Source organism: Vicugna pacos, chromosome 11, assembly GCF_048564905.1.
Source record: "Vicugna pacos chromosome 11, VicPac4, whole genome shotgun sequence".
NCBI classification, from domain to species: Eukaryota; Metazoa; Chordata; class Mammalia; order Artiodactyla; family Camelidae; genus Vicugna; species Vicugna pacos.
Genome location: NC_132997.1, coordinates 70,988,866 through 71,015,727, shown reverse-complemented (window position 1 = coordinate 71,015,727; position 26,862 = coordinate 70,988,866). Strand labels below are relative to the sequence as shown.

Sequence of the window (26,862 nt, the reverse complement as noted above, 5' to 3'; positions counted from 1 at the left end):
TAAGAAGATTTTCCTTAAATCCTCACTGGGAGAACCTGGTGCCCCCACCTAAGACTGGGTTCCCCTGGAGCTTTAACTCTCAAATTTGTCCACACCGAGCTTCCAGTATTCATCAATCATACTTCAGGTTTTCCTACCCCAGGAGTGATTCCTGTGGGCTTCTGCTCCATTAAGTTGTGATTCTCTGTATTTGTCTGTCTCTCCGTTTTGGGGGCAGCAGTGTGTTCTGTGACCTTAATTCTCCAAGAGATCAAGGAAGAGTTGTTGATTTTTCAGTTTTTCTCAGCTTTTTACTTGTTGGGACAGAGTTACAACTTCTCAGTTCTTTACACGCCAGACTGGAAATTGGAAGTCTATGTCCACTTTTTAATAATTAATTGAACTATATCTATTTATAATTTTTGCATTTATAAATTGTGTGTGTATTCTATGTTACATTTCAAGAAAAAAAATTTTTTTAAAGTCCACGTACCATGTCCTTACTCCACAGGAAGAGAATTTCAAGCCCTTAATCAAAGATAAGTTACCACTGTCACTTTAGCCATAATCCTAAAAAAAACTTTGCTATATACTCATCAACAGATTTTAAAAGGCAAATTTTCAGAAAAAGTCACAAGCATATTCTTTCTAGGCACTTACAGTTGCAATTGCTGCCAGGACTTAAAAGGAAAGGACTCTTTAGGGTGTCAGGTTGGAAAAGCTCCATGGAGCAAAGTTAAAGAGCTCTGATGCCAAAGAAAAAGAACTAGGCCATTTCTCTACTACACAGATTAAAAAGGAAATGGTATTCCCATTTTCCCCCTCTATTTTGATGCAAATCTTTTCATTAGAAGTCTTAAATTAGCTTTAAGTAGCTCTCAGTGTGGGTCCAGGTTAATTTCAAAAAGCTGTGGTACTGCTTGAGGGCAGGAACTACTTACTTTACCTCTTTTGTATCACTCACAAATTTACTACAATGAAAGGCAAGCTAACAAGACAGTCTGTATATATTTCATAAAGTAAGCAAACGTGATGAAAATCAAGCACGTTGTGTAAACGTGTGGGGTTTTGGAGGGGAAGCAAATGGAGGTATGGGGAAAAGGGTCATGTAAGTGCTTATTTCTATGATCATTAAGCAATTAAATAGGAATATGTTTGGTCAGGTCACTGGGCTGAAAAGAATTAGGCTAAGAGGTTAACTAAGAAATCCACACTAATGTCTGCAATCAAGCCTATACAGACTGACTATTCACTAAGAATGGAAATTTCCCCAATCTCCCTCAGTAATTCAATTTAATACTGATTTAACAATTCTCCCTGTTGAATTGCTTCTTCACATCACAGTTTAAGACAAATTCCTCTTGAAACAGATCAAAGATAGAACTGAAGAACACTTGACCTTCACATACTGAGCCTGAAATAGCTCTTGGTCTCATAAAACAGAATGGGTTTCCTGAGTTTTCTGTAAAAATAAAACAAAAACCAAACAGCAAAAAACAAGGACGCTCTACTATTTGTACAGGCTGAACTTGACTTCCTGATTTCTAAGAAAACCCAAGGGGTGTTCTACGGCAGTTGTAGTTTCAACTAAACATCTACAACTTAAGGACCACAGGAATGATGGACTAGAGCTAACATTTCTAAAGATTCTCTCTCAACAGGCAGATTTTTGAGAGGTGTAGTTCCAAGATCCCTTAATCTAAAGCATCATGCTCCAGTATCTTTGGTTCTTTGACCTGTAACTGATAAGAAAAATTGCCTGCGATCCGTACATATACCAGAGGTTAAGACAATTCATGTTTTAATCAGAGTACGTGTATTAAATATTAAATGTTCATAAATACGCTCACAACTGCAGTCCCTAGTAAATCCCTTCTTGACAGCATATGAGTAACACATGGACCTAAGGACAGAGAGCAATAAAGAAAAAGGATTGTGTAAAATCTAATATCGATGCAAAGAATCAATTTGTCCATGGATAAATAAATGTCCAAAAACTTGTGGAGTCTCTTTCTATATTATGGTACTTATCACACCATACTGTCTAGTGCCTTTTTATAGTTTTTCCTCCTGTGAGCTCCTTGAGGACAGCGATGCATTTCTATATCCTCAGCACCTAACACAGTGCTCAGAGCATAGATCATGCACAACAAATGGCACTATGCTAAGTATGCCCCTCAATCCTCATAATAATTGTATCAAGTGGAAAATATATTGCTATTCTAATTTTATAGATAAAACCAAGTATCATTAAAATGAAAGAATATGCCCAAAGACACACAGAACTCTAACTCCAGAGTATATACCCTTAATTATTGTATTATATTAAGTGAATAAATGAATGCCTGTTTTGTCCAGCTTTGGCCTGTTTCAATAAATAATTTTATCAATCTGTTTACTCAGATATCATCTGCATTTGTGTTTTAAGGATTAGGGTGACTACATGAGCTTAAGAATCATCAAAGGAGCCTAAGATTTTGGGAGCCAGGCAGATAATTTTAGGAAACAAGGGTCTTTTCCGGACTTTACACTTTCAAAGTCTGGTCACTGTTAACATTAAATTAGTTATATCTAAATACAAGTATGGGAGGAGAGTATAGCTCAAATGGTAGAGTGCATGCTTAGCATGCACAAGGTCCTGGGTTCAATCCCCAGCACCTCCACTAAAAAACAGAAACAACAAAAAAAAAACAACAAAAAACCTCCCTCGCCCCCCCAAAATTAAGGAAAAAAAAAAACAAAAAACCACAAAAACCAACTACAGATGGCAGAGAAAGACCCAAAAAGACTCTGTATGATAAAATGTCTTCTTCAATAAACACTAGTATGCTGAATTTTTTTTTTTTAGGAGCTTAAAACAACACGTGTTTATTGGCTCATAGTTCTGTAGGTTAGAAGCCCAGGCAGGCTCGACTGGTTTCTCTGCTTATGGTGTCAAACACCACAGCTGTGCTATGTGGAGGCTCTGGGGAGAATCTGTATCAGAACTCATTGAGGTTGTTGAAGACTTCATGTCTGAATTTTTTTAATGTAAATGATTATACTATAATTTTAGGAGATAAATTGGGTAATTTATAATATAGCAAGAGTCGGAAGATAAGAATTCTTTTTAGTTTTTTTTTTTTAACCTCCCTTAATGGAGGCACTGGGGATTGAACCCAGGACCTTGTGCATGTCAAGCACATGCTCTACCACTGAGCTATACCATCTATTCCCCTGAGAATTTCTTTAATGGAAAACTTAGAAAAGGCTATGAGGTTAAACTAGCAAGTCTATATTATAGATAAGGGATTAGTAAGTGGTTTATATTAGTTTAACAAAATATTCAATGCAAAGGGATTTATTTTACTAGACTATGCCAATGTCTCATCTACATGACCCCAAATCAACAAAACAATAGTTTATAACAAATTTATGACATTATTTAATGTTCCATTCTGCTTAAAACAACCATTCATTAATCTTTTGGTATATCCCATGGTAGTATAAAAACAGAAATCTTTCCTTTCAGAAAACAGTAAGATTTGAATAACATGTAATAAGGTAATATTTATTTTTCTTCAGATCAAATAAGGCATGTAAAACAAATCTTACTTATCTATTTCTCCTTACATTTTTAATTTCCAAACATACCCACTCTTTTATATATTACATATGCAGTTAATTATTAAACTATGAGACATGAATGAAAATCCAGTTAGACCTATTCAGCACTACTCTTGTCTTCAAAACATGAATAAAATATAATATAGCTGTGGAAAATCAATATACTTTTCTTCATTTTAACCAGATGTTTAAAATGCCAAAAAGGAACTGACATTTATCTGCTCATCATTGACAACGATTACCTCTAATTCTCAATTGTTAGGAATTAATGGAATCATGTGTATAACTGTTAGGAATATACTGGAATTATGTATATAATAAAAATTGTCTCTTATTTTTAAAAGTTTGCTTACAGTGATTGAAATAAAAAATTTTGGTCAGATTTTTACATACCTTAAAAGTAGAGAGCCCATAAAGTCTTGTGGTATGCACAGTTTCTTGAGAAATATTTGTAATGTTAGTTATAAAGTCCTCAAGGTATTTACAAGCTTGTTCCAGGTGTGTGGTGTTTATGATGATTTGCACTAGCTAGAAAACAGAAAACACCTCCAGTAAAATGCACATTATATTTATACAAACTTATCTGATTTTTAAAAATAGCATTATTACTTTCAGCAACTGTACCATTTCTGCATAATTATAGCAATAGGATATCACTGATCATCTGATTTCAAAAGACTGCTATAAATACTACTTATGAATTCTATTAGTAAAAAAAAATGACCAAGTCTAACTACCAATTAATTTAAAATAACTTTTCCAAGGACTTTTTCGAATCTTATACATTCACCAAGTTAAAAAAGTACTTATTTTCACTTTTCAAGTAAAGTCTGGCAAACATAAATATGCATGTATGTTCTAACATCTTCAATTATCTACTACTCCCCATGTAAACCCTTGTCCCTCACACTGCTTGAATTTACACTGATGCTTTTATTTTAAAACATCCACTTCTATTAATAAATTTAAAACAGAAAGCTAGTTTTATAGGATGATGTTCAGCAATAACTTAATTTATAACAATTGTTTCATATAATGAAACATTTAGCTGTAAATATCTTTTTAACCTACCTCTGTCAAACCTATATGAGGTTTTCTAATAAGACTGAGTAAACAGCTACTCAAAGTTCTGGTCAGCAGCAGATTTGTAGATTTTCTAAGCATATCATCTATTTCTGTTGAGCTAAAAACAAAGGTTGATATTATTACGCTTTCCACAAGAGTACAGTTAGTTAGCTTCCTAAATAATTTAACACAATCTACTGAAGTAATTTACTCTAACCCCTTTAAATAGTTAAATAAATTATAATTATTCATATTTATAAATCACACATTTCTATTCAATTTAGTTTCACAAAAGGGATACTTTCCATAAAGTAGAATGTTCATTTATAGAATAATTCAAATGTATTCAATTAACCATTACAGTAAAACCATGGGATACTTGAAATATAACCATTCTTAAATTATGACTCCATTAATGGGATAGCCACTTTCAAAGACACTGTATACAACTATAGCTAAAATTACTTTAAAAATGCAAACTGATGTGAGCTCTCTATTTATTTACTACGTTTAATTTTATTATAACTAAGCTATTCACTTCCACTGAGATTTAGTAAAAAGGGTAAAAAAAAATTGCCTTACACTAGTTTCAATTTGGGAGAAGGAGGAACTAACTCTGATGTTTCTTAACATTCTAAAGATTGCTAGACTAGAACTAAAAAGTTTGTTATTTTCTCCTAACCACTAGGCCTTAAATTTAAGTAAATAATGATTTCTTGTATATAGCTTCATTGCCAAAACAGTTAAGCCGTCCTTAGACAAAGTTCTCTCAGTCCCAGCATGATTGACATTTTAGGCCAGACAATTCTTTGTTGCAGGGCTGTCTCGTACCACTGAAGGATGTTTAGCAGCATTCCTGGTCTCCACTCCTCTCCCTGGTTGTAACAACTCAGAATGTCTTTAGACAATGTCAAATATACCCTGGGGGACAAAACTGCCCCAGTTGAGAACCACTGCCTTAAACACAATCTAAAATTCTAATTTTAACACTCTTTTACTTTTTATTTTATTAAAACATTACTCTTAAAAATCTATGAATTACAAATATTTACTAGTTTTAAATAAATACCAATAGAGTAAGATCTGATAAAATAGGTTAATTCTCACTACTACTCTAACGTTCTCCTAAATTTTAATGCAGGTACTCTTCAATTTCTGTTAACTCTAATTCTGGTAGACCTGAGAATATTTCTCTCTAATTCTTCATATCTAAAATCAAGACTTTCCAGGGAATGTGTATAACACCACTAGGAATTCAGGGTTATGCAGCAGCAACAGAAAACTCTAATCTATCAATAGCGTCCCTAGAACAAGCAATGTACTCACACTGATAAAAAGGAGGCGGTTGCCAACTCCTCTGGTTTCTTTTCTGACACACCCAAATTATGCTTAAAGACACCCTGTATAGCATCCTTTTCAGATGAAAAGTTATCCATGACAGATAATGTCTTTTATTTAATTCCCCTCAACTTCCTTGAATGCTGAGTCAATGCGTCTTTTTCTTCCATAAGTAAAGCAGAGAAAGAAAACTTATCAGCACCTATGTCCTATTCGTGCCAGGAAGTTTGCCCAACAATGACCAGGATCTCACCCACGAGGTTTTTATCCTGAGTAATTATTTTTTCTTAAATTCTTGTCCTTTGAGCCTGTAACTTCTACTCTTTCTAATTTTTAACTAACACTTCATAGTAATTAAATCTTAATATACAATAAATCTCCTAAATCAGTTTACAGCTTAACCTCTTATGAAAACTGAAAATTTCTTAAAGATCATGTTAGATCCAGATGGTTCCTCTGCAACCAAGTAATTGAGACTTTGGAGTCTCTTCATGAAGTCACTTCATTCTCTGGCTCTGCTTTTATTCACATATAAAAAGAAACCCAAACATTTTTACTATAAGAACTCCAAAGAATCTTCTGGTTCTAAAAATCTAACTGCAGTCTATGTTTAACCATAATAAAAGAGATTTAAATACAGAAAGTTACTTTTCTATAACTCTTCATGACAGATAAAAAAACAAAGAACCTCAGCTCAATTTTAGGCCACAGATAAAAATTCTTTAAATAAAAATATATGTCAGAAAGCTAATAATCTATTAAAAAAGGAAAACTGATAATCTAGAAGAAATTTAGATTTAGTTATTTTTAAACTAATTATGCTGTTTCTGTATTCTGAACTATTTATTACTTTCATTAACAAAACAAAAATAGTAAATGTATTTAATAAAGCTAATTTTTTAAAAATGAAAGCATAAAAATGAATAACATATAATCATAGAGAGTTAATTACTGCACTGGATATTGAACTAATAAAAATGATAAATGCTTTTATCAAAGAGAGAGAGAAAAACAGACAATCTTTTCTATTGTAGCATTAGTATGCAACATTTACTTTTTAGAATGCTAGGAGTTCATACACAAAAAGCGTGAGAACTGAAGTGGCAATTCTAGTTCTAGTCAGATTAGGGAAGCTTTAGGGAAAATTACACATAATACTATGACTAATGGCTTTTATCTTTGGTGTTACAAATGCTGTAAAAAATTGAGTAACAATTAGAGATCCACTGCCTCTCCTCTGTAAATAAAACAAAATAAAAGTTAATTCCAAACTGCTAATTTTCTATACTTTCTACAGTTTAACAATACCTAAATTAAATAACAATCCTAGTTTTTTCAAGAATCAACATTTAGATAATAAAAAGTACTTGTTAGGGTCATACATATTACACATGCTACCAACTTAGAAAATGTTAAAATAATCTACATTTAAAGGCAAAGATGAACGGGACTAGTATTAAAGATTCAGGATTGCAGCTTCAAGAATAATTCTAAGATATAACATTTGAGCCAAGTTGTAGGATGAATGTTAAGGAGAGACTTCTTTTTCCTTCCTTTCACTTGCATATGTTTACCTCAAAGTAAAAGATGAATGTATGCATTGTTGTTTTCAGAGATGACAAACTATAACCAGAATCTATTTGAGAATATATAAACAAATTCAAGTTCACCCAAATGTAAGTCAAATTTTCCCCTATCCCTTAATCAATTCATCTAATTATTCACAAGTACTCTAATTTCAGGCTCTGAAACACTTCTGGTATATGTTCCTTCCTCTTCATCACTACCGATCCTGATTACTTCAAGTCTTTCTTCTTCTCTGTCTTGAACCACTGCCTTCACCAACTGTACATGACCATTTTTTTTTATCCCCCTCCAATCTATCACCCAAATTGACGCCAGAGTAAACTTTCTTTTTTTGTTGTTTATTTTTGTTCTGGCAGGGCTGGAGGGAGTAATTAGGTTTGTTTGTTTGTTTGTTTGTTTAATGGAGGTACTGAGGACTGAACTCAGTGCCAAGCATGCACTCTACCACTGAGCTATACCCTCCCTCCCCTCGAGTAAACTTCCTAAAATATAACTCTAGTCATGCTGGTCCTTAGTCAAAAATTCTTCAGTAGTTCCCCAATGTCTGCAAATAAAACATAAGCATTCCAAGCTACAGTCTCACATCTTATACTATAGTACCCCATCCTTTCCTATGTCTCACATGCCTACCGTGTGCCAGGCTACCTTCAGTGCTTTATACACACACATTGCCTCATTTAATTCTTACAACCACCCTATGAATTATTTCTCTCATTTTACAGATGAAGAAACTGCAATTTAAACAGATTAAGAGACTTGTCCAACATCCTGCTAGTTAAGTGCAGCATCAAGACTCAAACTAAGGTCTAAGTCTGAAGCTTATGCTCTTAACTACTGCATTATACTGCCTCTGTTTTAGATTGAAACCTTAGAATGTTCAGTGAAAAAAAAAAAAGATAGGCATAAAGTATTGGTGGCTCTCAGACCAATGGAGAGTGGAGCTCTACAGAGCAGTAGAGCTCCACTAATGAAACTACTGCTGCAAGAGTTTGTCATTCCTTTTCAATTAAATATTCATTTGTATCTACTGTTTTTCAAATGCTGAATGATACTATGTGTTTCGTGTTGTGTAATTCAGAATACACTACCTCTAGTAAGTCATTCGATTGAGGTTAAAAGTTAACGTCTTTAAAATATATCTTTAGAAACTTAGGTATAAGAGGCTGGTAGAGTATGATGAAGCTTAAGGTAGTAGTCCTTAAACTTAGAGTGTATCAGAATCACGCAGAGAACTTGGTAAAGCCAAAGCTTCCACGTTCAGAGTTTTTAATTCAGTAGATCAGAGGTTGGATTTCTAGCAATTTCCTATGTGATGCTAATGCGGCTGGTCTGAGTACCACACTTTGGGAATCACTGGCTCGTGAGAAACACACAGTACGGCTGATGCTATGTATTAGGTATTTGTCTTCCTTTCTTTCCCTTTGCTCTTAACTCATATTCAGAACAAAAATTAGGAAATTTTTTTTTCACATTTAAAATATTTATTTATCTATTTATTTATTTTAATTGAAGTACAGGAAATCTTTTAAAGAATCTCAATTCACAAAAAAAGCAGTGTAAGACCTAAAATCAGGTAACTCTTTTACCCTGGCAGAACACACATTTCTTTCTGTTTATTTATACATTGTTTAAATTCAAAATAGTGGTAGCTTACAATAAAAGATACGGATACAATAAAATAAAAATAACTGTCATTGGTCACTGTTTCAGCTTGAAAAATAAATAACTTATATCTGAACTGCCTTCATGTATTTTTATGACTTAAAAATTCAGAAGAGATTCATACTGAAGGATAATTCCTCCTATTTAGTATACAAATTCAGAAGAATGAATTTTAGAGAGGGAGACATGAAAGCCAACATCATCATTCTCTTCTCCAGAGAGTATTCCCAATTACAAATACACCATATGGCTATAATGCAGGGCCCACCAAGGTAGCCAGAACAAGGTGTGGCTTAAAGATTAATGTTCATCTAACGTTAACTTATCATTCCTGATATGCCAGATACTTTCACTGACATCAGAGTCAGAATAACAGCTCCTTTATGGCAGCTCTCGAACTAATTAGCTGGGTCATTCTCGATAAATGATATAGTCTCTCTGTGTCTCTGTCTCCTTATCTGTAAAGCAGGGATAATACCACACTTCCTATCTCCATAAATGTTGGGTATTACTTTCATCACACCAGATAAATTCTCTTGCCTGTATAATTAGGTTGGCTATAGGAACCTGATTGCTGCTCTCCACTACTGAGTATGATACTAAATTTGCTACAGCATTCTTTATTAATTGTTACTGATTTTGTCTGAATCCTCACTTTAAGTCTATTTGAGAAAAAACACTATTAAAACTATTTTTGAGAAGATAATGACATAGATAAAGAAGGAATATTATTTAGCCACTGGTAACTTGAGCAATAGAAAAAAACTAGAATAAATAAATGAGATCTAAATAACAGAAGAAAAAAAGAGAAGGGATACTGGTAAAACAGATTTAACAACAAATGCAAGGTGTGAACTTTACTCAGATCCTGATACAAATATACCAACTATAAAAGAACATTTTTAGGACAATCAAGGAAATATTGATATGGGCTAGAGAACTGATACTATGGAATGTGTTAATTTTGTTAAGTGTGGTAAATGATGAAATGTTCTTACCGTTTTTAGAAACACATACAGAAGTAGTTAGGGAAAAAATGCTATTATTTCTGTAATTTGATTTAAAATACTTCAGCAAATAAAGTACAGAAAATGTTTATTATGGTTAAATCTAGATTCTGAGAACATATGAATTTCTTACCCTATTATCTCCACTTTTATGTATATTTGAAGATTTACATAATAAAAAGTTTAAAAATATATAATATCAGATTTATGGCAACTTAACCCCAAATATCACTAAAATATGTAAGCCTTCCAATGAAATAGTCCACTAAAGAGCCATGGCCTGAAAATCAAGTGTTTGTTTCACAAAAATAGCTATGATAAAGATACATTTCTTATTAGTAAACTTACCTCCGGTGTAGGGACTCTGAAAATTTAAGGCTGGCATAAATAAATTCTTTAACTTGTATGTAAATATGAGGCACTGACTGAGACATGGGTAATTTCTTTGGGAAAGATTGCTGTTGGAAAAAAAGAAACAAAGTTGATACTGCTTTTGAAATTTTAGGAAAAGATATTCTAATCATCTAAAATGTAAAAACTAAATTGATTTCACAGTTGAATTAATAGTTAAAACTTGCATCTCAAAGTCTACTGTTGTATTTCTACATTACTTTTGAGATTTTAAAGGGAACAAAAATATTTCTGAAGAAAATAATGTGGCAATTTACCCGTTTCTTAAATCATATGATCAGACTTCTAACAAGCAAAGAAACCAGTATCTCTCTGTGTGTTCTGACAATATGTATCTCACTTAATTGTCTCTTCTTTGCAGTCATAATAATAAGAATCAGCTTGTCCATGAAAGTTACAGTCCAGCTTCATGGCTCAGTGTCATCAAATAAGTCTAAGACTCCCTTTACTCACTTGAATTGATACCAATTCAAGAAGGTATCCATCTCATTCCACAGAATACTCCTAGAATACCTTACTGCAGCTTTCTAACCAGTATACCAGCAAACACTAGTATGCAACTAATGGTTTACAGTGTGCCTCTTCGTTAAAACGTTTTAACAGCCAACATTCATTAGCAAATTCTCAGTCTCCAAAAGGTAAACTCTCTCCAAGATTTTTACCAAAAGCCCCTTATTTACACCCTATGAAGTCTAATCTATACTTCTAACTTTACAGTCTTTGCAATTTAGTTACATCATTGAAAGTACTCTCACCAGGATTACCTATGACCTCACAGGTGTTAAATCCAATGAACTTTTCACGTTACCTGACTTATCTGAAAATCCTGGCAGAGTAGGACCCTACTGCTTCTTAAATGAACTCTCTCCTTCCTTGGTATCCATGACCCACACTGGATTTCCTCTTATTTCTCTACCTTCTCTCTATCTCTTCTTCTAGCCATCCCTTAATTACTGCTACTCCTTAGGGTTCCATCCTACACCTTCTTTTCTTGTCTCACATACTGTCCTGGGAAACTCACCTACTCTCAGGACTTCAATCACCATGCAAGTGCCAGTATCTCCCAAATTTACAAGTCTAGGCCAGATCTTTCTCCTGAAGTCCAAATCTGTATATCTAACTACCATTTGAACACATCATTTGGCTGTAACATATGAGACATTCTCAATAGAACCAAAATTGAAATTATCATCCCTTCCTTCCTTCTAAATTTGCTCCTCTTCCTATCTTAGTGAATGCCATCACCTCTAAGACAGAAACTTGGCTATCATACTTGCCCCTCCATCTTTATCATCCCTCATATGCAAATAATAATCAACTCCTGTCATTCCTTTCTCCTAAATATCTCAAATTCCATGGCCATAACGCCCATTCAGGTCACCAATCTCTCTTACCAAGATAATCGCAACAACCCCTAGCTGGTCTCTCAGCCTTACTCTTATCCAATCTATTTTCTTTACACATTAGCCAGAGGGATCTCTCTAAAGCACAAATTTGATTATGTTTTTACTGCTTAAAACCCAGTGGTGATGTATCATAGCCCTCAGGATAAAGGCTAAACTCCCTATCATTGTCTACAAGGCCTATTATAGTCTAGCCCTTTGTATTTCATCTTCATTTTTTGATCTTCATCTTTCATACTTTATCAACCTTGCACTTTATATTACAGAATTATAGCCTTTCTGCCTGCTGCTTCCTCTATTTTGAGAAGGGCCAACTTATATGAATTGCAACTTCCTATTTATTTTATCTACCCCTCAGTCGAATATAACTCACTTGACAGAGAGACTAAAAAACTAGCACACAGCACAATGTCTACTCTATAGCAGGTGAATGATAAATATCTGAATCAACAAAGGTATTCTTAGGTACCTCGAGCAAAAGTAAACTTACAACTAGCTGGCAGTGAAAACAGTTGCAGAGAGAAATCTCTCTCCAAAACTGGTTGGCTTCAACCTTTCCAAATTTAGAAATTGAATTAGGGGTACTACAAAAAGCAACTAAAGAGTTGCTATTCTTTAAAATCACCTTATAATAATGTTAAGAGATAACTCACCTCCAATTTATGGTCTGCAGAATAATGAACCCAATATTAACTACTTGAAAGATATGTTAGCTTTAAGAATTTATTTTAATGACAGTAAAAACAATATGAACATGTTCTTTTTTTAGCCAAAGGCTTCTAGTTAAATTAGCTCAGCTATCTACAAAAGAACAGATTTTTTTGTGTATATGTTGTCTTACTCCTTTCTTACTCATAATTTGCACTGAAAATAATAACTCAAGTTATTTGAGAGACAGTTTTATATCTTTTCTAGTTGTTTTAATTGAAAATTATACTTAAATTAGGAAAAAGTTAAATATATACACAGACAACCAAGAGATTATTACCAAATAATTTATGGGATTTCTAAGTTATCACATTTAAAATTTCTATTTGGCTTTTGCCTTAATGATAGTTCTTTTAAATGATGAGTAATATATGAACCAATGAATACAACTCATAACAAGCTTAATACTAAGAGATACTGTATATTTTGGAAGCACTCTATAAGCAAAGTCAAGTATCCTTTTAACTATAAACCCAACGAGAATAGTTTAGTGGAATTAGAAGGGACAATAGAGACTTTTTAGTTCAGCCTACTCATTTGACAGATGAGGCACAAATGCCCAAATACAGTAAGTCACTTGCCCATAATAAGCCACAGACAGAGCTGACATGTGAATCCAGATCAAATCCAGTGCTCTTTATACAGATGCTATTTCCTGAACAAACTTATTACCTAGTAACCAAAACAAAACAAAACCAGGACATGAGAGAAAGAATATTCTGATAATATTTCTTGACAGGGAAACTTTGGGGTTTCAAAAATAGAGAATTAAAATACTTATTCTGATGTTTTGTGTATATTAGATACAATTAGGTAATACGCAATGGCAGCGTTAGCTATAATTTAAAAGCTGTGCATTTAATTACTTTGTCCTATATTTAGTGACTATTACACATAACATGCTTAATATATGTATATAAAAATATAACATAAAAATTTATAGTCACAATTAACACAACTCACTCAGAATTCACTTGTTCATTATGAAGGGATAAAAATGTAGAAAAGGACTAAATTACAAAGAGTTGGAAAAATAATAAAAAAGAACAAGGGCGGGGAGAGTATAGCTCAGTGGCAGAACACGTGCTTAGCATGCACGAGGCCCTGGGTTCAATCCTCAGTAATACCCAAATAGGGTAAGTCACTTGCCCATAATAAGCCATGGACAGAGCTTATTTATTCATTATAATAATATAGATATTATGTAATTATTATTAATACAGAAAGTTTATTAACAATTATTATTTACTATTAAATAATTATTATTTAATATACTATTAACATTATTTAATATCAACATTTAATATTAACATTTAAATACTATTAAATTATTTAATGTTAACAATTTAATATTTAATATATTATTTAATGTTAACAATATTGTATTTAATATTATACTTAATATTTAAATATTATCAAATTGTTATTTAATAGAAACAATTATTTAATATAAATATTTAAACATTAAATTAATAATTATTAGAGTAATAACAACAAATATAATTACCTCTCCTCAAAAAAAGGAAAGAATAAAAAGAGTAAGAAAAAAATAAGAGTAAAGAGAACGAAAAAGGTGACAGTAACAGGAAATAAAATATCCTTTTCCCATGAGATCTAATTCTGCCCAGAAACACTGGATTGGCACAAGTGTGTCTATTTCTGTGTGCATACATGCACATGTGCAATCATGTATATTCCCAGATTATTCCACACAATGCTGTTCTTCCTTTTCCTAGCCTGTGTTTTGTTCAGACATCTTGTCTCCAAAAATACACATTCTTACTTCTGGAAAAAATCTATAGATGGCTCTAAAGCCATGTGAGGAAGAGTATACCAGTCATATTTCATGACAGGGATGATTCTGAAGCTGTATGCCTTCATACACCTCTCACTTAACCAAGATAAACTTTTCATACAAGTACATTTCTAGGAAAAAAGCCACAAAGTAAGATCTTCTATGGTGATAGAAATTTCAAAGAAATTCTCCTCTCTTTCCCTACAATGTTCTCCTATTCTTATAATCTACTCAACATTTAGTATATCTAATTTGGAATCTACCCAATGTTAGTAACACCTGCCTTAGGAATATACCTAACATTTGGGACAACTGCTTCTAGTATCCTCAAGAAAGTCCCTTTTTAACCTCACCAAAATAGTAGTAGTAGCAGTAGTAATATAATCTTTAAAAGTTAACAAAGAGGGTGGCGGGTATAGCTCAGTGGGAGAGTGCATGCTTGGCATGTACAAGGTCCTGGGTTCAATCTCTAGTGCCCTCATTAAGGGGAAAAATAAATAAAATAAAAAAAATTTTTTAAAGTTAACAAAACATAATTAATTTCCTCAAGTGACACAATAACAATAACAAAAGCCTTAAAAGAAGCTATTCTCATTTATAATGCCAGGTTAATATTATGTAGCAATAAATATGATTACTTTATTTTTAAGAAAATTATTGAAATAAGAATTAAACTGGGAGCAGGGTATAGCTCAAGTGGTAAGAGCGCATGCTTAGCATACACAAGGTCCTGGGTTCAATCCCCAGTACCTCGTCTAAAAATAAATAAATACGTAAACTTAACTACCTCTCCCCCTAAAAAATAATAATAAATAAATAAAATTAAAAATTAAAAAAAATCTATAAAGAATTAATCTGTACCTTTTCAAGGTCTGAATCTTGAAAGGGAAATTTACTGATGATTACTTTATATTCTTCTTCATTAACAATAGGGATGGGGCTATAATTATCTTCTTCAAAAATGTCCCTGTTAAGAAAGAAGAGAGAATTGAGAATTTAAAATCAGAAAACATATCAATAGAGTGCTATAGGACAACAGTTAGAAAAAAAGCGCTATCACAAAATCATTTTTTTGTCAGTTAAAGGTCTAAATAGGGAAAAAATGCTTATATACCCAGAATTCTAAAAAATCAATACCAAATAAGTCTGTATCTCAAAATTAATATGCAATCTCTTCTTTCCACTTGTTTGTTTTATATCCTCTCAGTACTTTAGTTTTTGTTTTCTAGTCTGGAATAATTCTCAAGATGATATAGTCTGAACAAACTCATTATCTATAACTAAAAAGAAGGCATGAGATAGAGTACACCAGTCCCATTTCTTGATAGGGAAAACTCTCAAGTTGTATGTCTTTTGTCTTCTCTTTCCAACTAGATCATAAGCTACTTGAAGATGAAAATAATGTCTTGATTTGTTTGCCTCTCATAATGTAGTACTTAGAAAAAGACATTTCATACTTAGCAAGGCAGAGACTTTTACTACTTATCAAATATCCATATGCTCTCCTACATACAAACAGGCAGAGTCATATGACTAGTTTTAGCCACTGGACTGTGAATACAAGTTATATGTGTCATTCCAAGCCTAAAGCATTTATATGAGTTAACTGTGTGACCCTCCTTCCCATGGTGATAGGGGAGACCACTATGTTGAGAAGGTAGAATCACAAATGCCAACAGCCTGGATCTTGTACTAACAGACCCACTACAGACTTCTGTGTGAGTTAGAAATAAAATGCCTATGTCCATCCAGTGAGATTTGGGGCGTTTTTGTTACCGTAGCACAACTGAGCATGTCCTAATATACCTGCTGTTCAATTAACTTCCTTTTAATCAATAATTCAGTTTAATTAATATTTATTGATCATCTATCATGTGCTAGTCTTTGGGCTACCTGTGATGAAAACTTTCCACTCTCATGAAGATAAAATCAAGATCCTTATTCTCAAACCTTATAACAGAGACAGATATGCAAACAAATTATAATGTTTATAATGACGTGTTATACATACAATAAAAGAGGTGTAAGTTGCAGAAATAGGACAAAGGAAAGTGATTAACTTCATCCAAATAGGTGGGGGACATCTCATGAAAAGTTTTACAGAGAAGCTATGGGCTTTAAAGGGTCTTTATAGAGGAAAAAAACACTTCTAACGAGACTATAGGAGGACTATATTTCAGAAAGATGGAACATAACATGCAAAAGCATAACGGGTGAAAAAGTATGAATGTGGGGAGGGGTTGAGCAAAACCACAAGTAGTGCAGTACTACTAGTGTAAAGTATGCAAGGGACATGGTGTAAAATGAAGTTGGGCAGATGGACAAACTGAAGTACCCAGATTTTATCGTGCAGGCAATGGAACACCAATCGTAGGCTTTAGGCAGAGGAATGTCATAGGAAGACTTTCACAGAGTGGAAGAAAAACTGGGAAAAGGACAATAATGAACACAGAGAGGCCAGTTAGAAAGACTGAAAAATCTAAATAAAAAGTGATGAGGATTTGAATTAAAGCTGTATTAAGTGGAGGCAGAGAAGGAAGTGGCAGGAACAAGAGTTTTTAAGATATAGAATACGTAATATTTAGAAACAAAATGAGGATTCTGAGGCAAAGTGTAATCCTGATGAATCTGTGGCTTCTAGGCAGGGCAAATGGACAAACGATCAGAGATTTGAGGTAAGGTACACAAGAGAAGGATAATATGGTTTGGGCATTGGACAATGGACATCTAATTGAAAAATGGATCTGGTATCTTAATGAGAGGCTGGAAATAAAGGCATGTGCTTATAAATCATTGTGGTACATAAGTTGGTTAAAATACAGCTCTGTTCACCTAAAACATCGTGAGAGGCTTCCACTAATTCTATTTCCTTCTAAACAGTATTCTAAAATAAAGTAAAGGTTAAAAGACAAATTACAGAGAAAGAAACTAGTAGAAGATCATACCCTACTCATTTTATACAAATGTCAGGGACTCAGTTAAGATTCAAGGAGAGATACTTTAATGAATGGTACATTCATATTCTGCAAATGTTAATGTAGTCTTAAAAGTGATCTGTTTACTGAATTGAATTCTATAAACATTTACCAAGTTGCTACTATACTATACTTGCAGCTAGGCAATCAAGAATATAAATAAAACACTGATGTTCGCAATACAGCTAGAGAGACAAACAAAGTAAGACAGTAGTCAGATTATAAATTCTATCATGGACGTAGTCAAGTTTAAATTATTCAGTAGTGATGATAACTCATACTTTTTCTTCATTTGTTAGGTTATCAATTCACTGCTTCTATAATCTTTGAAGATATAGGTCAGGGATAAGAAAAGCTTAAATTCTGCTACTTCTTAAAAATGTAAGCAAAAAGCATGACCTAGAAGGGCACTGAAAGTAGAAGTCAAAATATATTTGAGAATTACAACTGACATGCTATCATTTGCCCTCCTCCACAATTACAATGGAAAATAATGTTAATTCTATCTCTTTGAATGAACCCATTAGTTTTCCAGAGAGAAAACAATACCTCATGGTTTCCTCAATCTTGAGGAGCAATCTCTTACCTATCTTAAAATAGGTAAGAGAGAATAGGTGGCTCAATACGAATCTATCAACAACTATAAAAATTTAAACACTCTTCGGAAAACAGTAAGTCAATAACATCGATCCTATAAGTAAAGATTTTTATATACAAATATATATGATTTTATATATAAAGATATAGTATATTACCACATTACATGATAGCATATATATTACAGATTACCGCCCCTATCAATAAGCACTACTTCTGTTTCTAAAATATGATACAACAGAAATTGTTAATACTATATATGACTCATCCAAGACTGTCAATTATTCATGTGGGACAACATCTTGACAAGATCATTCCTAAGGACTATTAATACAAAAAGCTTAAATAAAGATTTAGTTAGTTGATCTTAATAGAAGTGTATCACCTTGTAAACCATTTAGGCATTTTAAAAAGATTTTTATCACAGTATTCAGAAGGTCAGCCCTCCATAGCTTTGAAAATTGATGGAGTAAATGCCAAGCTGGTGTTAAACCATTCAACATATTTTCTGTTTTAATCTCATCAAATGTTATTGCCACACTACTTCTATAATGTTTTGTGTAACCCAGATGTAAGCTCTGAAGGTTAACTTTTTTAGTTAAAAGAAAGAAAAAAAGAAAGGAAGGAAAGCATGAAAGGAGGCATGAAGGGAAGGAGAAAAGTTTTTCAAATTTGAAAAGGAAGGAGCTGATTTCTCTTTTAATGGCAATAAAATTATATAGATATTAAAATACTTGGTGCCTTATAGGCAAACAAAAGTAGTTCTCCTAATTAGATGCTTTAAGATTTTTAATCTAACAGTTATGTTGTTTGTAAAAATAGCACTTTCCCCAAACAAAATTTAAATGCCATAAATTTCTATCTCTAGTGCTAAATACCTTTTAATACTTACAGCCTTGTATCTAATCATTCACTGGGGCAAAACCTACAGAGATTAAAACTAAAAGTAGTAAAGTTAAAAACTGATTATAAATGGTGCAGTCACTATGGAAAACTGTGGAAAAATGGAGGTTCCATAAAATATTGAACATATATTTACCACATAATCTGGCAATTCCACCTCTGGGTATATGTGCAAAAGAATTGAACACAGGGACCCAAACAGATAACTATACATCAGTGTTCATAGTAGCATTATTCAGTTACCAAAAGATTAAAACAACCCAAATATCCATAAGTGGATGAATGGATAAATAAAATCTAGTATACATAGTGGAATATTATTCAGCCTTAAAAAGGAATGAAATTCTGACACATACTAAAACATGGACGAAACTTGAAAACATTATGCTAAGTGAAAATAGTCCAGACACACACACACAAAAACAAACTGAGACACAAAATCAAACACTGTATGATTTTACTTATATAAAGTACCGAGAGTAGTCAAATTCACAGATACAAAGTAAAATGGTGACTGCCAAGGACTAGAAAAAGAGAATGGAGAGTTGTTGTTTAATTGGTACAGAGTTTCAGTTTGAGAAGATAAAAAACAGTTCTGGAGAAGGACAGCAGTGATGGTTGCCAACAATGTGAATGTACTTATTGCCACTGAACTGTACATTCATAAGAGGTTAAAATGGTAAATTTTGTTATGTATATTTTACCACAATAAAAATTATTATAAGCATTTTTAATTACTAAATGAAAAAACAATTCCTTTAGCATTTGACAAACTTTTTCATTACATTAAGGCACCATGGCTTAGACTAACCTGAAAACTCCAGCCCATTTCTTAAGCAATGTTTCATTGTATTGATCTCTTATTTCAAATAAAAGGTCAAAAAGTCGGTTCACTGGAAAACCATAACCCTAAAACGCACACAAAAAAGCAGATAAACAACTCAAACAAATAAAGATATTCATTTTTAAAAGTTCAGAATACTGGAGAATTGTTTGAAATGAACACTGTATCACACTGTATGCCATTCCAAAAAAGATACTTTCTACTAATTTGTATTAGGTAAAAAAGAGTCTAGAAAGAGTTTTATGAAGCTGGAATCATTATTCTATTTCTTCTCTCTCTTTTCAGTCTGGATTCCACTGTTAGCCTTAAAAAGATATTAGAAGTTAGAATTGAAGAAAAAGTTCAAGATAAGTGATCTAGATAACTGTGTCTTGAGAAATGGTCACTAAATAAGATACAAGGAGAAAAGGAAATATATTCTGTCTGAAACATGCTGGCTTCCTTTTGCACTTTTAATTTAACACTGACTTTGTTATATAGGATAAAGTTACATCTTTTCATCAGACATACAGGCCAAAACTTCATTCCTTTACAACTCCAAACCCATTGAAATCTTACTCATATCAGGACTAAACATTTTTGCTCACCTCACAGAGTTGTCCCTCTTCCCCTCAAGGCTTACCTCTTCATCTTTGGTCTCAATCCTATCTCCTCCTGTAGGAACTGTCCATGGGTTATCTACTCACTCTGTTTTGTCTTTAACTTCCACTAGCTCCTTTCTCTTGGCTAAACATGCTAAACTGCCTTGCATCTTTAAACAAAGTTCAAAGAAAGAAAACAAAAAAAAACCCTCCCTCAATTTTCTGTGCCCTGTAGCTGCCTCCCTCTGTCACTCCTTTCAGAGCCAAACCTACTACATTCTAACTCCCACTTCTATTCCTTTATTGAAACTGCTCTCAACAATGTCACAGATTATCTTCTAAATATAAAATTCCATGAGCTCTCATTTGATCTTACTTCTCTTTCTTGAAACTCTTCTGCTTTAAACTCTGTAACATGACTCTCTCTCCTTGCTCTCCTTTTATCTGTGACTAACCCTTCCAGATTCCTTTTTCCTTCTATCTCTATCCTTTAATCTTTTCCGCTAGTTCTCTAGGGCAATCTCAAGTCGAAAAACTTCAAGCACTACTTTTTGTGATCACTCTCTAGCTAGACCTCTATAAATTTCAAATATTTAATTCCAACCTCTATTAGACATCTCCAGTCAGTTTCTAGTCTCCATCTCCAGTCTAGCCAACAAGCACATTAAAGTTAACTTATCTCTTTCCTTTCAAACTAAACCAAATGCTCTTCCTGTTTCCCATTCCTGCTAATAGTTAATAGTTCTATCATCAATCCAATATATTAGGAAAGAAATCTGAAAATTATCTAAGTGCCCCCAAAATAAACACATCTAATCAATCAAATTCTTTTGATTTCACTACCTTTGCAAATCTCTTTCAAATCTATCATTCCTCCCTATCATTTACTACCTTTCTTTCTTCCAGAAACCTTCCCAGTATCACTGCTTTATTTCAGGTCCTTAACACCTCTTGCGTAGACCACTGTAAGAGCTTCCTAAAGTGAAATTCCAACCATCTGTCTCTTTCAACTCAATCTATTGCCCATATTCCTAAAATTATCATCTAAAAGTGCAAATCTGAGCCTATCATTCCCCTGGTTAAAAACTATAGAAGGTTTGCTTAAAGCCCCACAAGACCTGACACAATCTGGCTCAAACTACCTTGTCAGTTTCATTCCCACCATTTGCCCTTCTTTGCCTGCACTCAAATACTGCAGTTTCTAACACCATCAAGCTGGCCAGCCAATCTCATGCTCACCATACCATACCTCTACCCATAGTTGACACATGCTATTTTGTCTGCCATTAATGCCACTTCCTTCATATCTACTTACTGAACTCATCCTTCAAAATCCAGCTCACATTTCAACTATCTGTATAGCCTTTCCCAACTCCTGGAATCAGAGTTATTCTATCTTCTGTGAGCCAAAGCTCTTTAATATATTACTAAACTAGTATGTCTTATTATATATCTTATTTGTTTACAACTAAACTGTGAATCTCTTTAAGCCAAGAATTTTTATGTCCCTACTGTCTTACTGATTGCTATATCCATCATTCTGTATATATTTAGCTGCTAGCGCATAGTGGGTACTCAAAAAATATTAATGAATGAATAAATAAATGCTTACTTTTGATTTGTATAATAGGCAGAAAGCAGAACTATGAAAATGCTAGGGGGTTATTTATTTATTTTATTGTTTAGTCAGCTTTGTTTTAAATGATGAAATAATGGCATTTTTAAAAGAAAAATTTCCCTAGGTTGGCAAAGTGCCAATTTTAAAAACTAAATATTGTGCAATATTCTTTAGTTAAAGATTAATTAGAAAAGACCCTCCCCAATTCTTTAACTAATAAGTGTAACTTGAAGAGCCAGCATTTATTAATTCAGTATAAGATCCACTTAATAATCTGCCTGTCAATTTTCAGTGAAATGAAAATACTTTAGGATTTCTGAATAAGTAAGAAGGACTGGTTTGTTTTCCTCAACTTTATTTCAAAGCAGTAAGATCAGAAAGGTATATTATGCATCCATCACTGTTGCTTTTCTAACGCCTCTATTACCTGAATATTGCCTATTACTCTTCTTTGACTCTCTGCAGAGTTCCTTGGAACCACATCAAATACTCTAGATTCAGTTGTATTCAAAATGCCAACCCAAGAAGAGTTTGTTACGGTTTTTAAAAGAGAGAGAAGGAGATTGCACTAGAATATAAATCAATGCTGCTACTTATATCAAGACAGTCTTATTAGAAAAAAAAAAGGCAACTGAGCTAAAATTTGTACTTAGTGACATAGTTGATTTATATTCTGACAAGTTTCTTTTCATTACGGATCCATAACAATTTGTAGATCATTGGTCCCCAGATCATATTGCAAGCAGCAACGCTTTGAGTCATTAAGGATAGCAAACCGATTTCAACTTACTTAGATAGGCCCAAAATATTAAGGCAGTCTTAAAAAAAACTTACAAAAGTTTTCTTAAAGAGAGATCAGTATTACAGGTATATTAGTCATAAAATTCATGAAAACAAAAAACCCCCCACATTATTCTGGTATTACACTATAAGCCATTCAAATTAATAAAGATTTAAGGCAATAAAATAATTTACTAAAAGGAGCTTGTGGAATCTTTTCCTTAGGTTTCTGAATAAAATAGACAACTCTTATTCTAGGATGGACTCTTATGGTGAAACATTTCCCAAAGCATTTTATATAAAGCTCTAGATCTAAAAGATGTTCTAAGAGGAAAAGAGATTTAAGAGTCAAATATGTCGGGGAAATGCTGCATAATCACCTTTCTTTTGGAAACACATGGTATAAATTTGCTCTGAGACAGGCTTCTAGTGGAGAAATCTGTTTTACTTCACTCAGCATTTCCTAAACATTTTTGACCCTATATAGAAATGTTTGTAAGTAACATCTATTATCGTACTTTGGAAAGCGCTGGAATATATTTCATGAAAAGTTATTCCAACCATAAAAATCCCATAAATCTAAGCATGAAAACCAAATGTAATCAATTGTTTATTATCTGTGATCAGGCAGGAGGGATAAGCTTAAAACTTTGATAATGAAAACCACAAAGACACTGAGTTTTAAGATAATTTCGTTTTAATCTTATTTTAAAAACAAGAAAACAAAACTCAAAGAAGTGATGTGCTCACAGTCACAGCAAACCTGAAATCAGGAAGGACATGAGTACATACAGCTTTCAAACTAGTGTGTGTTTTCATATATAATATCACATTTAAAACTCTGAAAACTAGTAACTAACAAACCCATTTTCACAAATGAAGATCTAAAAGAAAACTTGGAGACATACAATTAGTCAATAGCAAAGGTTGAACATAAACTTTGTGATCCCAGAGTTCATGGTCATTACCCTCAGGCAGAACTAATCTTCCAATTTTTGTTCAGGGTTCTTTCTACTATACCATGTACATTCTTTTTTAACTGAAAAAAATTTTATCTATTCTAACAGAATGACCAATATTTTAAAAGATGATAATAGTCCCTGAGCTCTGTTCAAGCTTCCTAATCAGGAAGGAGGTGTTATGAAGAGTCCTATGTAATAGGGGAATACCAATATATTAGTAAACATTTGGTTACTACTAATTTGCTACCATTAATCCATGATAAAATAAATGAGGTGTGGTCTATATTTTGTATAGTTTTAAGTGCTCAAATAGCCATTAACTGAAAATTAGATTATCACTCACCTGCAAAGTATCTGCAAATATTACAATGAGATTCTTCAGCTCCAGAACAAGATCAGGGTCCGTGCAGTAAGACTGGGAGAGTGAATGGTGAGTAGGGGTGAAAACACAAACAAACAAACAAACACACACCAGAGTCATGTGTTTAAAAACTAAGAAAGAAAACCTGAAGTTTTTCTCTTTAATTTGCTTAACTTACAATAAATTTAAAATCTTGATTGTTAGATTCACAGCTGGCTCACTCTATTCAAGAAAAAAATTCCTAAGGAAAGAGGATGGGGGGAGGGTATAGAGCTCAGTGGTAGAGGGTGTGCTTCGCATGCACCAGGTCCTGGGTTTAATACCCAGTACCGCCATTTAAATAAATAATTAAACCGAACTATCCCACCCCCACCCCAAAAACAACAACAAAAAAGAGAAATACCTAAAAAATAATAAATAAATACAATATTAAAAAAAAAAGAAATGATAACATGACATAACTAAAGTATCTCTACTATATGAAAAGAAATTTTCCTGCAATTTGCACACATTAAACTTTGGTCAAAGCAATGATGCTTATATTTCTAAAAGTTTTCAGATTTTAAGGAACTAGTTATTTCAAAGTAAAAAAATGGTTATACATAGACCACATACTTCTACTTTTCAATTATTTACTTATTCTATTACAAAAGACATACAATCAATGTATTACTTTCTCTAATGTAAGAAATGTCAGTTTAAGTATTTTCTTAGTAACTCAACAAAGGAAAATAATTAATTTCAAAGGGATAGTGAAATTCACTCTTGTCCCCTTAACAGCATTTAAGAAGATTTTGAGTGTGACATACTGCATTTAATATACTGTGACTTCATACATGATGTCATGGAATTAATAGGAGGTATACTCTAACATGACATATTCACAGCTGGTCTAAATATAAACCATGCCAAGCTATACTGTTCTTTATTATAAAACGTTAGAAAAAGTTGTAGTTCATTGAACAAATAGTGTATCCAGAATCTATGTCCCTGATAAATAAAAATATAATGCATTTATAATCTAAATATCACTTAAACTGGTAATCTTCCTTCAAAATATTTTCAGTTTCTATTCTCTGTAATAAAATTACAAACAATAGAATCTATAAAATTTTAAGTTTGGGGAGATTTTACTAAAGGTAAACTACCAAAATTGTCTCAAGAAAAAGTCTACAATTATTAATTTCAGTAATCTCTATAACACTAACATACTTATTATTTCCACAAAAACATATTTTAAAAATATTTTATCATTTTACCTTCACTCATAAAAAAATTCTCTTACTTAAGGTTCATTATTTCAAATGAGTTCAAATTTTGACAATTGCTTATTTTTAAGAAATTTATAATTGTATTACTGCAAACAAATTATAAACATTGAAGAACAACTTCTATTGAGTTTTAATGGCGGAGTTTATTTTGGAAACAAAGAATTTGGAATGATAATTAAAAACCCTTTCTTCACAGTGCTTTTCAGTGATCTAATGAAGAGGTCAGTTGAGACTAATGAGACCAGCTTAATTCTTCATTTTCTATAATGCTGGACTAAAAGTGTCTTCAGAAGCCCCAGTCAGTTGCAAAATCACAGTCCAATATTACCAAACAAACAAAAGCCTGACATTACTACTTCCAAATCTGAGCAATTACCAAAAAAATGCAAAACTGATGGAGGTACAGTTTTCTTCTGACATTATGCATTTCAGAAGTTCTTGAAGTAACTGAATTAAAAATTTGGTAACATAAATTGTCTGACTTACTGAATGAGCTCTAAGGACAGCAATTATCTTTGAGAGGGCCATGTTCCAAAGTTCATCAGTGTATGCCCTGGTTACTAATCCTTGGGTCACATGTAAAATGTGATCTTCCACCACAAAGAACCTAAGAACAGTAATTATCAAAACAACATGAGTTAAAAAAATTAAAACATAAATAGAAATAATTAGTTCTGACATTTAACACAATATAAAAATAGTATTTATTTCCATATTAGATACATACCCTACAATTTGAGTGAAATATCTTCTATAGCCATCAACTGTTTCATGCTTTAAATGAAAAATAAAAATCAATTTAAAACAATAAATACCAGTAACATAAAAGTAAGTTCCAAATCAGTACAAAGCTTAACAAATATTTATTGAGACTCTACTAGATGCTGCACATATTTTTAATGCACCAGGGATACACTGGTAAATAACAAAAAGTCCTTACCCCTCATGGAACTTGCATTCAAAAGAAGATGGACAATAAACAATTAAAAAGTCAGTATGATTTCAAAACTCCCCTCTCAGCGGGCTAGTTCAAGCCACACCATCATCTCTCACTTGGACTATTACATCATTCTCCTACCTAGACTTTTAAGCTTTTATATCTTCTGCTAAAAACCTTTCAATGACTTTTCATCTGACTTGTAATGAAAGGCAAATTTCTTAAAAATGGTCTATAATATCCTACTGTCTATAACTTTAACAAAGAGGCATATAGGAAAATATTTGATCATTTGAATTTCATTCATAGAAGTTTATCAAATGAAATATTACATTATTTCAATTAAGTTCAAATATTATATTTTATATATTTCAAAAAAGTGATCAAAATTTTCAAACATTTGGATTTCTTCCAGAGCAGGGAGGGGGAGGGCTCATTACTTTTGGGTTTAAAAACACTACGATCGGAGAAT

General features: G+C 32.7%; 1 protein-coding gene and 1 non-coding gene across 3 annotated transcripts in view; both read right to left on the bottom strand.

Moving 5' to 3' along the window:
- EXOC6 (exocyst complex component 6) overlaps nt 1-26,862 on the bottom strand; it is a 181,479-nt gene that overhangs the window by 80,514 nt on the left and 74,103 nt on the right. For both annotated transcript variants that reach the window (XM_072971615.1, XM_072971616.1), the window contains exons 10-17: nt 26,181-26,227; nt 25,940-26,060; nt 24,165-24,236; nt 19,848-19,945; nt 15,423-15,528; nt 10,593-10,702; nt 4,657-4,768; nt 3,979-4,113 (exon numbers count right to left, since the gene is read on the bottom strand). In XM_072971615.1, coding sequence (XP_072827716.1) covers nt 3,979-4,113; nt 4,657-4,768; nt 10,593-10,702; nt 15,423-15,528; nt 19,848-19,945; nt 24,165-24,236; nt 25,940-26,060; nt 26,181-26,227 — 801 coding nt within the window. The remainder of the gene's footprint in view (nt 1-3,978; nt 4,114-4,656; nt 4,769-10,592; nt 10,703-15,422; nt 15,529-19,847; nt 19,946-24,164; nt 24,237-25,939; nt 26,061-26,180; nt 26,228-26,862) is intronic.
- On the bottom strand, nt 3,117-3,188 carry TRNAV-GAC (transfer RNA valine (anticodon GAC)). The gene has a single exon. It is a non-coding gene; the product is annotated as a tRNA-Val (tRNA).